This window comes from Cynocephalus volans, chromosome 9 (assembly GCF_027409185.1).
Source record: "Cynocephalus volans isolate mCynVol1 chromosome 9, mCynVol1.pri, whole genome shotgun sequence".
NCBI classification, from domain to species: domain Eukaryota; kingdom Metazoa; phylum Chordata; class Mammalia; order Dermoptera; family Cynocephalidae; genus Cynocephalus; species Cynocephalus volans.
This window is the reverse complement of record NC_084468.1, coordinates 59,191,516-59,208,126: the sequence shown is the minus strand read 5'-3', so window position 1 is coordinate 59,208,126 and position 16,611 is coordinate 59,191,516. Positions and strand designations below refer to the sequence as shown.

The window sequence follows — 16,611 nt, the reverse complement described above, 5'->3', positions numbered from 1 at the left end:
TGTATGAAAGCTCTTCCTTAATTTTTTATTTCCCCCATAGTCATGCCCTTGACTGAAGGTCTCCTCTTCCTGTGCGCTCCCTGAGCCTTGCACTGGATGGCTAGGATTTAACTGTGCTGACTTTTTTTTATTTTCTCTCATATTAGAATTTAACTGTGCTCATTCTCTTTTCTTTGTATCCTAGAGGCCATAGAAGCCTGGAAACAAGCCTTCATACTGTTTTAGAAACATGAATGAGCAACTTCTTACTAACCTTAAAATTTTCACCTGATTAAGTGTTTCAGTTTAGTTTGAGTTCCTTGATTGTTATTTAATTAATTCTTTGAAAGTTTGAAATAAGAAGTACTTTCATTTTTTCCTGTGTTTTGTTCTATAGATACTGAGTATGTCCTAGAGCTTTCTTTTTAGCTCAAGTCTGACATCAAATGATTCACCACTTTCTAGATCATAACCTCTGGCGGGTCACTCAGCCTCCTCATTTTCAAAATGGTGAGAACATTGGCACCTCCTTCCTACAGCTGTGAAGACTGAGTGAAATAATGCATGTAAAATTATACAGAACAGCATCTGTGCTCAGTACATGTTAGCTGTATATGATATCACAGAGAACGAATATTACTTTTAAAATGTTCAAATTAATCAGATCTCATCATCTTGATCTCCTCTCTTCCCTTCCTCCTACGATGGCAGACTGAGGTACCAGGGCTTTGGTGCAGGATTCCCCAGCACTGAGAGCTCCCCTGCAAGAGTCAGTCACACTGCCTCTTATGGCACATCACACATGATCTGTTAGTAATAATATATTGAGTACCAAAGTTCACAACTAATTTACTTTAAGAAATACATATAAAACTCAAGATCCTTCTCATAAAAATGATAACTTCCATTCCCTTTTATTCAAATAATCCTTTCATGAATTTCAGCAAAACAGATAGAATGATAGCTATCCCTGGGAATTTTGAATGACCCACAGCCAATTTCAACTTGGATGTCATGCCTGTGGCTGCCATCTGGTTTATGAGTTGTTGTGGAAAAGGGAATGCTACGAGAGGGTTTTTGAAAGATTAATTTAAACTTTCGAAAATGGAGGAAGAAAGTAAAGGAAAGAGGGAAGAAGAAAAAAAAGATTAGGAAGAAAGAGAAAAAAGAAAGGAAAGGTCTCCAATACATTTTTTTCTCCTTTAAAATTACTACTGGAAATTAAGCACCATGGACATATACACACTCAAAGGTATTTCATTTCTAGCACTTTATTTACATTAATTTCTCATGCTCAGTGAGTATCTAGTTCATGCAAAGATCTGAATATTAAGGTCATTCTTTTTGAGGATCTGCTGTTTTTCCCACTTAATATAATATATATGAAAGATCGTACATTGTTATTATAGATGACCTTAGTTGTCAGAGATTATTCACCTAATCATTCACATACAATAATGTCATATTATAAGTTTATATAAATCTAATACATAAAGATTTTTCACAAGAAAGCCTGCTTATTTTTATAGTGGTTAAATGGGAAACCTGTTGGTAACAATATGTAATGTTAATGAATTATAAATATCTTTACAGTAATAAAAATGCTACATTTTTGTTGTTATTATAAAAATAGAAATAAAATTTACCTGGCTTAATTTTAAACACACATATTTGAAATCTGCAGAAGCCTTTTCTTACTTTCAGTTAAAGATTGCTGATGAAGCTCTCTTAGAGTGAGAAAGATGTCCTCAGACAAGCCACCTGACAACAATCATGTAGGGACCTATGCCTTAAGGAACAGTAAATCACCTAGTAATTACATGGCCCAATTAAACTTCTTTCAGCAAGTTAAAAATAGGCATCAAATAGAATTGCAGATTTCAAAAGCTAAATACATTGGAAGGAAGAAAAATACCCAAGAAAGTGTAAATCTAAAATATGCTGAATAATTGATAGATTTCCACAGGCAATTTAAAAAGGAGAGAAAAAAATGTCTAGAAGTAGGAAATACGACATAGAAGCTTGTTGTGAGAAAGATTTTATTTAAATACTCTTTTTTTAAACTAGTAGCTGTATGATTTTATTTTAACGTGCTTGATATTCCCAAGCCTCAATATTCTCGCGTGATAATAGCTTTTTCTTTGCAATGAGCTACAACAAATTTATTTCAAGGATTAAGTGACAGAATATATGTAAAGAACTTATCCCATTGTCTAATGCATTGGAAGAGATTGATAAATGCTAACTGCTATTGCCATTATGATATCCGTGAGTCTGCAAATACCCATAATCTGAAATAAAATAAATAATTTCGACATCGTAATATCCAATTCCTAGCAATCAGCAGAGATTAAGGACTCACTCTGGGGTTCTTATTGCAATCCATTGCAGAGAAGTAATCTTCAGGAAAGTTGTTCTATTATTTACTCAGGTAAATAATTTGAAACCTGAGTGGACATGGATTTGTTACAATGCCTTTGATTGGAGCAAAAATAGAAGATCAATTCAAATTACAAATTGGAAAAGAGTCATTTTTATAATTTAGTACCATTTATCTTTCTCATGTATATTTCTATATCTACAACGTCTTGCAAAAAACCGAGTTACTCCATCATGTCAGAACTTTTCCTTCTTACCTGGTTTTTTGAATATGAGTGTTCATGTCCCTGGAATCAACAAGAATATTGTGTTTTTGTAAAGACAAACTTAAACAGTCATTCCAAGTCAGAAGAGTGTAATTTGATTAGAAATATGATATATCAAAATCGGAGTGTAAGAACATCTTTATAAATCTCTGTTATGTTCCCATGAACAAATTGTTAAGAAAGATTAGTATCATATCTTAAAACTAGAACAGTGTGCTTTTATTATGAGTATTAACTTACAGGCAAAATACACTGGAGCATGTAATTCTGAGACTGACACCTTGGGAAGGTAAATTGGCAGATAACCTCACACATATGAATCAGGAGCATCATAATCATGAGAATTATAATTCCAAGGATGAAAATGAGTAGTTGATAAAAATGGAAGGGATGGGATACAAATGTTAATATATATTGTGACCAAGGAATTCTCCATGTACATTCTGCTCATACTCTAATGGTGATGCTGCATGTATTCAGATGTCACTTTTACTACATTCATGAGAACATGAAGGAGTTTTTGCCATCTTGACAGTTTCATTGCTTCACAAAATTTCCATTTCTTCTTCTTTCTCTTCATTTTTGTTAAGATCCAGTTTTAGCCATATGATGTTCACTTCTTTCTTCATTTCTGTCTTCACAGGACGTCTGCTGGTTTATCTATAGTCTTTGTAACCATGCTTGTTTTTTCTGACTCACAGAACGAGTTGGTCTTCCTTTATATCCCAGGAGATAAACATCTGTTTTTGAATTTTGAGCCATCTAGTTAATATACCCAGAAGAGATGATGACGTTCCCTATCAGTGTTAGTTACAATTGGCTCACCAGTTTTTTGTCATACGTATCCACCTTTAGTATATCGTACCCTCATCCACACACTAACCTACTTGTACTTATTTTGATTAACAGAGATCAATTTTACAATTATTTTAGAAGACAGGTTTATAGAAAAGAAGCCCATTTGTCAGTAGTTATCACTACGTAGGAACCTCAAATTTTCTCTTTTCAGCATTCATTCAGCCCGCTATTTTGCACACTACATTTTATCATCTTTAAATTATTTTTAATGGCATTTAGGATTTTCAGTCATTAGTTAGTAATCATTTCTAGACTTTACAAACTGCTTAGAAGACATTGCGATCTCTTCAGTATGTGTACAACAATAATCAATTCTTTGAATATTCTTTCAATCTTGACTTTAGTATTTTATTAAAATAAGTGAAAGCACACATGAATTTGTTGATAGTAATGATGAAAGGTTAAAGCCTCAAACCTTAATAGCAATTGGAATAATACAACTTGCCAGGAATGACAAACAGTTCACCTCTATCTGATTATCTCTGGATTTAGGTCTGTACTTGTGGAGTTTATCATGAAATCAAAGTAAAACATTGAATACATAGCATCTATGACTAAGTACAAAGTATGAGCTTTAACTATGTGCTGTGAAATAAACCTGGGAGGATAATCATGTTTACAATATGTAAGTGCATAGCTTTACTTTAAATCATTTGATTGTTGTAAGTATCGAGAATGTTATGTATGAAAGCAGAAACCTAGCAAGAAACCTGCATGTAATAGGAAAATAGAAGACAAGGAAATGATGTTACTTTCAGAGAGACAAAATTATTTACATATCAACCTTATGGGGATGAAACTTAAATCTCTAACCTATGACAATCCCTCTTATATTTTACTGGACTTCTGTACCAAATCTTCCTAAAAACACTTCACATACATGTTCAAAATTAAATGCATTATTCCCATGTCCCAGTTTTCTCTCTCCCATATTTACTATATCAGGTGACTGTGCCATTAATGATATACCGAAATCAGTAAACCCTCATCCCTCTTAACACTCCTCACCGAACAGCCATCATCTTCTATTAATTTCGCCTGATAAACAGCTAACACTAGTTTAATGGTTGCTATCTCCCAGACACTCTTCTATAATCCTTTCATTTCTTAAGTTAGTCCTCTTAACAGCCCTATTACAGATGGAATGAATGAAATGCAGGCACAAGGAAATTGAATTACTTTTCCATGGCTGCAAACTGGTAAGCAGAAATTGTGTATCAAGAGCCTGCTCTCCTAATTGTGTTTCTATGTGTTCTCACACTGCATTATTTTTCTCCATTTATTAGCTGCTTCCCTAGTACATGCTCTTACAACAGTTTGCCTGGAGTCATGGAGTAGCCTAATATCACCTGGCTCCAGTCTACCACCACGTCCATCCAGTTATCTTATATAAAATGGAAATCTAGTCATAATATATCACTTTAAATGGTTCTCAATTGATTGTTAGATAAAAACCAAAGTTCTTAGCCTAAGATACAAGAGACCTTGAAAATATATACTGAATTAATTTATTCGTTCTTCCAATCCTGACATCACCACAGTTTTTTGTTGTCCTTTTCCATGCCTCCCAACCTTACACTTCACCCTTCAGGACACTAAATCATCAGTAAAATCCAGCACACCTGAACTATTTCAAGTCTTCATCTTTGGGCACACTGCTTCCTTTTCCACACTTACTTTGCAGAAAAACTTGTATTCACTGTTTAAAAATTTGCTTATGCATCACGTCAACTCTGAAGTTTTGCAGAATGCCTCTTTCTCCCGATCACACGTGCCTTTCTCCTCTACACTATATCTGAACTTTGTACATATTTCCTTTACTCACATAATTCACATTATAAATATTCCTTTTCATGTCTGATGTCTCTGCTTGTCTGTGAAATCCTCGAAGCCAGGGACTTCATCTTAGTCTTTATGGTACCCTTCCTAAGAGAACATCTAGTAAACAGTAGAAAGTCTACAATTAGAGAAGAATAAAAAATAAAATTTAGAAACATGAGAAATGGACAAAGCCAACTTGAATTTTAGACTAATATGTGCATAAACATATCAACATGACCAATATAGATTTTTTGATGCTAATAAACACTGGTTATATTTCTATCCATCAAGTAAACACTGTATCACCCATAAGCAGTTCAAATAAGCTTAACATCAATAAATTTTCCTGAACAATGGCAGTGTTTTCTTTTAAATTCATGCCTTACAAGTAAAGGTGATAATGCCTTACAGTATTTTTGTTTACTTCTTAGCATTAATCTTTATTAAGCAGTGATCAGAGATTATTCATATACATGTATGTTCTTAAACATACACACACATATATCTGTAGTGATAATGGGCTTACAGAAAGTTTAACCTCTTCCAGCTTTCTCCATAAAACACTGAAATTTCTCGGAAATTTCTACTTGTGATGTAATAACTAAATAAGATCCAGTCCTATTTTAAAACTAAAGCATTTATAACTATGTTTTAAGCATAAAAAAACTTAGTTGGTATTTTCAAGTTCATAAAATTAGTAATTGGCACACTTTAGTTTTGAAGTATGTTATTTATGTTATTTCCTGCTATCAAGTGATAGTAGCAGATAGTATCTCAATCAATACACAGAACTAAAAAAAATAAATGTAGGGAATTAAAGAGGTGACAAAAAGTTCTGTTTGTTCAAATCCAAATAAAACACACATTATTACATACCTAAAGCCTTACTGTAGTAGGAATCCCATGATTTCCAAAGAGTTTCAAACATGTAGTCCTGCAGATGGTAGGAGATGAAATTTCTGATTCTGTCAGAGAAAGTCATCTGATCGGTGAGTTCTGACAAAATAGCAGGAACGTAGGAAGGAAGGTATGGTACTTTACTACAGTGCTTTTCCACTGTTGAGGCTGGAGAAAACCTCAATGAGTACATGAATGGAATTCCCAGTTTTAAAGCTACTATATCACCACAAGGAAATACTGGATCTGATAACAGGACCTCAAACTTACTTTTCTTCAACTTTTCCATCAGCTTTTGGTTTTCAAGAACACCATCACAGATCTCTCTAGACACCATGTGGAAGTCCTTGATGACTATGGCCATCTCCTGATAGAATCTCCAAATGGTTGAAGGAGATGGTCTATTTTCCAGCCATGTCAAAACAAAGTTCCTGATCACTCCTTCTATTATTTCTTTGCCAAAGGACACCTTATATATTTCAAATGTCAGAGATGAGTTAGAGGTCGGTGTAATGAAAAGTGCACCAGATGCAACTAGCACAGTCACATTATGCTCTTTTTCAATGAGCTCATCAATAATTATCTTAATATTCAGCCAATGACTACCTTCCATTGGCCAAATTAGAACATTCCCACCAAGAGTGGTCCTTAGGAGGCTTATCTGAAGAGACAATATGAGAATGTTGTCTAACATGATGTGGCTTGATGCAGAAGATGATGAGATGTGAAAGAGTTCTCTGCTGTCTAAACAAAAAGGAAAGGCAAAAATATTTCTCAGTTTTGTTGCAAACCATTGAAACCCTTAAGAGCCTTCTCTTTGCCAAACGATATTAGTCATAGTAGCTCCATATTTTACAGTTATTGTAGGTTTAGGTGTAATGCGTCTTATGTCCCCAACTGTTGCTTTATTTTTGGTTATGATTTCTGCTCTCTAATCCTCCCTTTGAACTTGATCCTTCAATCCTTTCTCTGTGTCTCATAATTGTTCACCATTAAATTGCTTGAAGCCATTGTATATCTCAACTCTACACTCAGGCCTAGTTACTGAAATCTCATGTAGGACCAAAACTCCCTCAGCAATGTTAGTATGCTAATTCTATGGGTTTTTTTTTTAATATTGAACATATTTAAATAATTCTATTAGCAACAATTAAACTACTATAATAGCTATTTATAAATCAGATTATTACAAAGAATGTAATAATAAACATGTAATAAACATAATAATAAACATGTAATAAACATGTAATAAAATAAACATGCAATAAACATGTAATAAAATAAACATGTAATAAACATGTAATAATAAACATGTGATAATAAACATGTGATAATAAACATGTAATAAACATGTAAAGTACAAACATATATAGTAAGTGTAATATTTATTACTACTTTAATAATATGTTTAAGAAAATGTTAATCACTGAAAAAATGTTACAAATAAATGAAGAAAATATTTATAAGTAATATATACAAGAGATTATGGATAATGTTATTAGTGAATACGGGCTATTTGAAGAGAACTGCTAATTCAAGCCTACTTCTACCAAATGTGCTTCTCAAAAGCCAGCTATCCTGTGTGAATAACAGCTACTTTACATCTAGACTTAGTCTTTGATGTTTGATAGCATATATTAAGTCCTGGGGCGTGCAAAGAGTTATACATGTGTTGATCTCATTTTTTTCTCATTTTAAAAATATCCATTTAGGTAGGTACTCCAATTTATTTCCACATCAAAGAAGAAGGAACCACTGCATAAAGAAGTTGAGTAACTTGCCAAGTACATACAGCAAAATGATAAAGAAACTTGTGGTGGCAATCTTAAGGATCTCTGCCCCCCAGAGCCTACTATATTAACCACTAGGATAGATTACCCCAGTAGAGTTCATCTTATCCCTTATCCACTGTAAGGGACTGACGTAAACCACAGACTGCCCAAAACAGGTTGACACAATATAAAATTGTGCAGCAGACATTAGGTAATACAGGATCAAGTGATACAAGCAGATGTTCTGTATGAAAATCGTGCATGCCTATGCATGTGTCTGTGAATAAGCAGAGATGACAGGGGTTTTTTTGTTAATAAAGCTCTTAAAATTATAAATTCTATACCTTTAGCAGTGCCTTAAAAATTTCTCTTCTGAGCTCTCCTATTACCAAATATAATCAATAGTATATCAATAGTTTCATTAAAAAAGTTACTTGTACAAAATACTGTTCAAAGTTTAGCAGAGTGGTCTTAAATTCCTGTGGATGGGTTTTAATTCAAAGCTCTCTACAGAGAGAGCGCAAAATTTGTGCCTTCTGGTGCCTTCCCAGTTTGGCAGGAAACTTTAAAATAGTTGTCATGATCCACTAGGATGGACAATTGGTCATGATTTGCTGTTATCATTTCATTCATTTAATTACTATCATGGAATCAGATCCAGTTGTTGACAATTACAATGTAGTGTTTTATTTAGCTAGTATGTTTTTATTGGGTACCTACTAGGCACAGCACTTCCTAGGAGGTGGAAGATAAAAAGAGATATTTCTTACATTTATTTCATTGTCTATCAGTGGAAGATAAGAAAAGTGTATACATAACTTTAACAAAATTAAAAACAACTTAAGAGTTTTTTGTGAGTATACAGTAATAGTATAAAATAACAGCATAATCATATTCATTAATATACAAAAAATGAATGCCTATACAATAAATAGAACAAAATATTATATAATAATACATCTAACATATAAGATAAATATGTTAAATTAAAAATTTATGTTTAAGCCATGAGTACAGTTACTGAAGTAAAAGACATTTCAAATTTATTGTCTTTCTCATGTAATCCTTTTCCTACCCAGAGAAAGTGGCAAGTGCCTTCAAATAAAATGGCACAGGTAAGATGTTTTCAGAGTACTACTGTAGAGTAGAGATTTCTTTCAGCTTGTTAGGGGAAGCAAAGGATATAAAAGGTTTCAAGAGAGATATCTGATATTTGATACACATCTCAGAAGTATGGTGTACCTGGACATATGGGATGAGTAGTGTACACAAAGGTGAACAGTGTCATGCCACAAATAAATTTTGATCTTTTTTGAAACATTTCAGAAATGTGAACAGTATTAAGAGATTCCTCAAACTGTTGAAGGTAAACTTTAGATTGATTTGTGTCTTTGAATTTAATAGAAAATGAAATGAATAAATCATATTGACAATAAAGACTGAAAGATGTTGTAAAATAAATTTTTGCCCAAAAACGAGGGTCTGAACTTGTGACTTTAATAATTCTGACCTTAAGATGACTAAAAAGTTAGTCTGCTCTTTCCGAAAAATTTTTGAGGCTATCGCTAAATATATGATTAATGTATATGTGAAATCTAGTGAGTTCAGAAAAAAGCAGAAATGTTTGAAACAAATCTAGCATATTCAAATATCTTTATGATAAACAATGACAATAAAATATACTTTGCTTAATTTCACACAAAGTGAGCAAGCATGCTATCTACTTTAACAAAGTTGTTTATTCCTTTTACAATAGGATTTTCTTTAGATACTTTGTTTCCTTTTCCTACCAAAAACATTTGACTTTGCAGAAGACTTATTTGATATGTTTAAATTATATAATTTTAAAATATGTAAATATTAAAAAAGGAATTACACAATATTAAGAAAATAAAATATCCACCAAGGAATGACATCTTTTATCCACTTAAGTACACGTTATCCTACAGACCATAATGGTCGCTCCTGAGAATCATCCTGTCTTTGCACACTTCATTACTATCAGTATAAATCTTCAAATTTGTTATTTTATGTGTCACCTAATGAAGAAACACATTAACGCTCCTCTAGTAGGAACTACAGGTATAAGATCAAATTTTAAAGAGGCCAGTAAGCTCACACTTAGACGGAGCTCTCAGTTTGCTGCTCTATAATTCAGTTCCCTCAGCGTCTATAAAATTATTCTGTGTGAATCTTTATGGGTGAGGTGACAGTCTGCTTAAAAATTTAGACATAAGATGCATGAGAAGTCTTAACAGTTATAGGGTAACCGATGAAATTTTACTTCTAGTAACAAACATTGACAACTTCAGATTAATTCTGAGAGCTATCAAGCTGTGAGCCAAACACCACAACATCTATTTGAATGTATTAGGTTTCCTTGGTGGTGATTTCTGTGCTATGCTAGTAGCAAGAATGTGCCAACTTTATCCAAATGCAATAGCATCAACTCTTGAACCTAAATTTCTCTTGGTATTTTTAAAAGGGTATGTGTTTAGATTATATTAAAATAAAATTGATTGTAAAAAAAAATTATTCTGAAGTATAGACTCTGGAGAGAAAGAAACCCTAAATTATTTTAAAATAGAACTAAAAACTTTTTTCAAGGGCAAGCAATGAAGCAAACTAAAAGTTAACCCACACTCTTATAATGATTGGTTTTTCTTTTAGATTAAAATATAAAATAAATCCAAGTGTACGTTATGTATTGACTCTCGCAGGTTTTCAAATTTCTTACCTGGAATTTCCAGCAGAAACTTCAACAGCACTTATTTGCCATTCGGAAGAATTTGAACATAAATCCTAATGGAGTAAGAGGAATATGATGAAAATTCCGATCTTAAATGGAGAATAGATTATGCAGGTTTGTTTACACTTAGCATTCCTCACCCATTACTATATGAAGCAGATTAACTTTTTGTAAAAAGTGCTTTAATCCGTTGTTTGCCAGGCGTCTGTTTGCACTGAATGTTGTCTTTGCGTCATGGTCTCTGCTGCACACCCCCAACTACCACCAGCACCACCAACCAGCCACGTACAGATTTATCTGAAATAATGACTGATAACAACTAATAATCTTGGGATTATTATTAAAAGTATGTGAAACTAATATTTCTCAAATTCATGCAGCATAAAATTATAATTTTATAATTAATTATAAAAATATTTTTTTAAAATTAGAGTTTCTTTAATTAGTTTATTTTGCTGGATGTTGTAAGATGAGAATGGGTGTTTTTATTAATCTTTGTCATTTATATATAAATACTAATAGAAATATAGATATAAATATAGATATAGATATAAATATAAATATAAATAAAGATAGTAATTTAGGTCACTAAATAAGTGTTTTAAAGTTGTATACCTTCGTTATTCAGCATCCTTGGATATAAAACTTACCGTTGTGTTTCTTTATGAAAGTATTTTGAAGTAGTAAAAAATAAATTGATTTAGTATGTATTTTGGCATGGTGTGCCAAATATGTCATATTTAGTAATAACTAAGTATTAGTATAGAACATTACCAGTCATTGTTTTAATTGATAAACAAAGGTGGTAGTAAATTTCACACAGGTCGTAAGTAGGGAATAGTCCCTCAGAGATACACTTTGTGTGATGATACTGGAGAGGAGACGGAGGAGAACATGGAGGCACCACACAGCTCAAGTCAGCTTGGACTGCACACACGTGACTACAAAGATTGCTTGGTAATTCATGAGGTGCAGATTCAATTTAGATAAAAGAGAATCAGTGCATGTTTTACAGAATGATTTCTCCATCTTTGAATTGCTAGTATAATTTACTTATTAGCTAAATAGAATAAGTCTTTAATACATATTTCAACATGAGCCCTCAGATAAAAACTTTTCTGAGTCTTTGAACATCTAGTAATCTATCTTTTGCTTTCACACCTGGAAGCCAGCATGAGTGATAAGTAATTTCTTTGATCCCTATATTTTTCACTGAAAATCTGTTAGACGATACACTATTGATTTTTTATAATCCCTATCTTTGTGATATTGAAGTCAATAACTTTTTTCTGCCAAAACGTCAGTGAGTGTGTTTGTGTATTTGATTTATATTATTGCTACAAATTCTTTCTGTCACAATGTGTCTAGGTAATAAAATTTATTTGATATATATGTATCCTATTTTTAAATATTGTTTATGAATATTCATGGCGTACAAAGCTGACTGTCACCATTGTGCCCAAGACGTGATGGCAATATCCATACTGACAGCATGCCAATTACCACAAGTTGAGATTATTTCCCATGTCCCCCACCCAATTATCCCTGACCACCCTCTCTATCCCACTTTCCCCATTCCACTTTGTATCCCTAGTTATGCTTTCTCCCTCTATAAGTCCAATGAACTACTATGGTCTTTCCTACCTTCTTTCTCTCTTAGCTCCCACTTATGAGTGACTACATGTGGTATATATTCCTCTGTGCTTTGCTTATTTCACTCAGCATAAGTTTCTATAAGCTCATCCTTGTTGCTGAGAATGTCAGAATTTCATTATTTTTTAGGGTAGAGTAGTATTCCATGGTGTACGTAACCACAGTTTCCATATCCAGTCATCCATCAATGGACATTTAGGTTGGTTTCATATCTTGGCTGTTGTAAACAGAGCTGTGATGAACTTGGGAGAGCCAGTATCATTTCAAAATGAGGATATCTATTCCTTTGGGAATATACCAAGAAGTGGGATTGCTGGATTATATGGAAGATTTATCTGTAGCTGTTTGAGAATTCTCCATACTGTTTTCCACAGTGGTTGTACTAATTTACAGTTCCACTAACCATGTAGGAGAGTTCCTTTCTCTCCACATCCTTGCCAGCATTTGTTATTCTCTGTCTTTTTGATTATAGCAAGTCTAACTGGGGTGAGGTGATATCTCAATGTGCTTTGAATTTGCATTTCCCTGATGACTAGTGATGTTGAACATTTCTTCATGTACTTGGTGGCCATTTGTATGTCTTCCTTTGAAAAATGTCTATATAGCTGCTTTGCTTAGTTTTTAAATGGGTTATTATTATTATTATTATTATTATTATTATTATTACTGTGTAATTGCTTGAGTTCCTTTTATATTCTGGATATTAATCCCCTGTTGGATGCACAGTTAGCAAAAAGTTTTTCCCACTCTGTAGATTGTCATTTCACTGACAAAATTTTGATTGTTTCCTCTGCTGTGCAGAAGCTTTTTAGTTTGATATACTCCCATTTGTTTATTTTTTTCTCTTGTTGCTTATACTTTCAGGCTCCTGTTCATAAAGGCTGTGCCCAGACCTAGTTCTTGATGTGTTTCACGTACACTTTCCCTTAGTAATATTATAGTTTCAGGTCTTATACATAGGTCTTTAATCCATATTGAGTTGATTTTAGTATATTGTGAGAAGCGCATGTCAAGTTAAAATTCTTCTGCATATGAATATCCAATTTTCCCAGCACCACTTATTGAAGAGGCAGTCATTTCCCAAATGTATGCTTTAGTTGCCTTGTAAAAAATCAGATGGCTGTAAGCCTGAGGGAATGCTTTCTGGGCTCTCTATTTTGCTCCATGAGTCCTAGTGTTAATTTTTATGCCAATGACATGCTGTTTTGGTTACTATAGTTTTGTAGTATGATTTGAAGTCAAGTAGTGCTATGCCTCCAGCTTTTTTATTGTTGTTCAGGGTTGCTTTGGCTCTTTGGGGTCTTTTTTTGTTCCTTATGAATGTTAAGATTGTTTTCTCCATTTCTGTGTGAATGCCATTGGTATTTTGATGGCGTTCGCATTGAATCTATAAATAGCCTTAGTGAGTATAGACATTTTCACAATGTTAATTCTTCCAATCCAAGATGATGAAATATCTTTCCATCTTTTTGTATCTTCTTTAACTACTTTCAGTAGTGGTTTGTAGTTCTCACTGTAGAGACCTTTCACCTCCTTGGTTAAATTGATTCCTGGGTATTTTCTTTTTTTTGGCGGCTGTTGTAAATGGGCTTACTATCTTGATTTCTCTTTCTGTTAGCTTATTACTGGATAATATAAATGCAACTGATTTGAGGGCATTTATTTTGTATCCTGCAACAGTACTGAAATTATTAAACAGCTCTAGGAGTTTTGGATACAGTCTTTAGTTATTTCTATATATAGTATCACAACATCTGCAAATAGGGACTGTTTGCCTCATCTTTTCCAATCTGGTTGCCCTTTATTTCTTTCTCTTCCTTGATTGATCGGGCTAGTACCTCCAGTATTATGTTACATAGAAATGGTAAGAGTGGGCATCCTTGTCTTTTTCCTGTACTTAAGGGAAAAGCCTTCAGTTTCCCAATTCAAAATGATACTGGCCGTGGGCTTACTGTGGATGGCTTTTATTGTGTTGAGATACCTTCCTTCTATACCTAATTTGTTGAGAGTTTTAATCATGAATTTGATGTTGAATTTTATCAAATTCTTTTTCAGCATCTATTGAGATAATCATGTGGTGTTTGTCCTTGATTTTGTTGATGCGATGTATCACATTTATTGACTTTTGTATATTGAACCATCCTTGCATCCTTGGGATGAATCCCACTTGATCATGGTGTATAATTTTTTCAATGTGTTGCTGTATTCTGATTGTTCATATTTTGTTGATGATTTTTGTATCTATATTCATCAAGGATATTGGCCTGTAATTTTCTTTTTTTGTTATGTCTTTATCTGGTTTTGGTATCAGAGTTATGTAGGCCTCATAGAATGAGTTTGGGAGAATGGCTTCTCAATTTTGGGGGAGAATGTCTTCTTCAATTTTTTAGAATACTTTGAAGAGAATTAGTATTAATTCATCTTTAGAGATTTGATAGAATTCAGCTGTAAAGCCATCCAGACCTAGTCTTTTCTTTGTAGGAAGATTGATTATTACCACTTCAATCGTGGTGCTTCTTATTGGTCTTTTCAGGTTTTCTATCTCTTCTTGGATCAGTCTGGGTAGTTTGTGTGTATCCAGAAGTTTATCCATAACTGCCAGATTTTCATATTTGTTGTCACACAGTTGTTTATAATATTGTCTAATGATTCTTTGTATTTCTTTGGTATCAGTTGCATTTGTTATTTGGGTCTATCTTCTTCTTTTTTTTTGTTAACCTAGCTAATGGTTTGTCTACTTTATTTTTCTTCTCAAAAAACCAACTTTTTGTTTCACTGATCTTTTTTTTATCATTTTCTGTGGTTTCTATTTCATTTACTTCGGCTCTGATCTTAATTATTTCTTTCCAAGTACTACCTTTAGAATTAGATTGTGGTTGTTTTTCTAGCTCTTTGAGGCATAGTGTTAGGTCATTTATTTGATGTATTTCCATTCTTTTGATATGAGCATTTTTGGCAATAAACTTCCCTCTTAGTACTGCTTTTGCAGTATGCCCGAGGTTTGGTTTGATGTGTCTTTATTTTTATTAGTTTCAAGAAATTTTTGGATTTTGTATTTAATTTCTTCTTGGACCCATAGATCTTTCAGAGCCTATTGTTTAGTTTCCATTCATTCATATAGCTTCCAGGATTTTTCCTGTTATTAAATTCCAGTTAGTCCATAGTTGTCTGAAAAGATACTTGGAATGATTTCAATTTTTTAAACTTTGCTGAGACTAGATTTGAGACCTTATATGTGTTTATCCTGGAGAATGTCCCATGTGATGATGAGAGGAAAGTATATTCTTTAGTTGTTCTGCATATATCTGCAAAGTCCAATCAGTCTAAGGTGTAGATTAAACCCCGTGTCTCTTTGTTGATTTGTTGCCTGGAAGATCTGTCCTATACTGAGAGAGGGGTGTTCAGGTCACCCACTGTTAATGTTTTAAGTCCCATTTCTCTCTTTAGGTTTAAGAGTGTTTGCTTTATATATATGGGTGCTCCAGTATTGGGTGCATATGTATTTATAATTGTTATGTATTCTAGCTGGATAGATCCCTTTATCATTATACAGTGGCCTTCTTTGTCTCTTTTTATGTTTTATGTTTTTTGGTTTAAGGTCTATTTTATCCAATATAAGAATAGCTACTCCACCTCATTTTTGGTTTCCATTTGCATTGTATGTATTTTCCATCCCTTCACTTTTATTCGGTGTGTTTTTACAGGTGAGTTGGGTCTCCTGAAGACAGCATATTCTTGGGTCTACCTTTTTAATCGAATCAGTCAGTCTGTGTCTTTTGAACGGGGAGTTTAATTCATTTGCATTTAGGGCGGTTATTGACAGTTATTGTTTCACTCCTATCATTTAACTGCTTTTTGTTTAGATATTTTAAGTATTTTTTATCATTGCTTCTTTTTTTATTTCTCTTCTTTAGTGTTAGTTGGAAATTTGAGGTGGTATTATTTAGCTTCTTTCTTTCTCATTGACATTTTTGTTTTAATGGCAAGTTTTGCTCTTTTTTGTGTGGCCAAGGTAGTGATCCTAATTATTCCGAGTCCAGAAGAAGGACTTCCTTGAGATTTTCTTGCAGGGCTGGTCCTGTGGTGCTGAGCTCCCACAATTTTGGTTAGTCAAGGAAATACACTATTTCTCCCTCATTTCTGAAGGGTAACCTTGATGCCTCTTAATAAATTTTCTTACTGATTTAATTTGTCAATTCTTTTGTTTTAGGAAGTGTATGTATTATATATATATATA

At 33.2% G+C, this 16,611-nt stretch overlaps 1 protein-coding gene across 1 annotated transcript in view; it reads right to left on the bottom strand.

Moving 5' to 3' along the window:
- LOC134386073 (UDP-glucuronosyltransferase 2A2-like) overlaps window positions 1–6,894 on the bottom strand; it is a 61,910-nt gene extending 55,016 nt beyond the window's left edge. Inside the window, 1 exon segment of the mRNA XM_063108026.1 lies at window positions 6,180–6,894. Within this exon segment, the coding sequence (XP_062964096.1) occupies window positions 6,180–6,894 (715 nt within the window).
- Window positions 6,895–16,611: the final 9,717 nt, after the last annotated feature.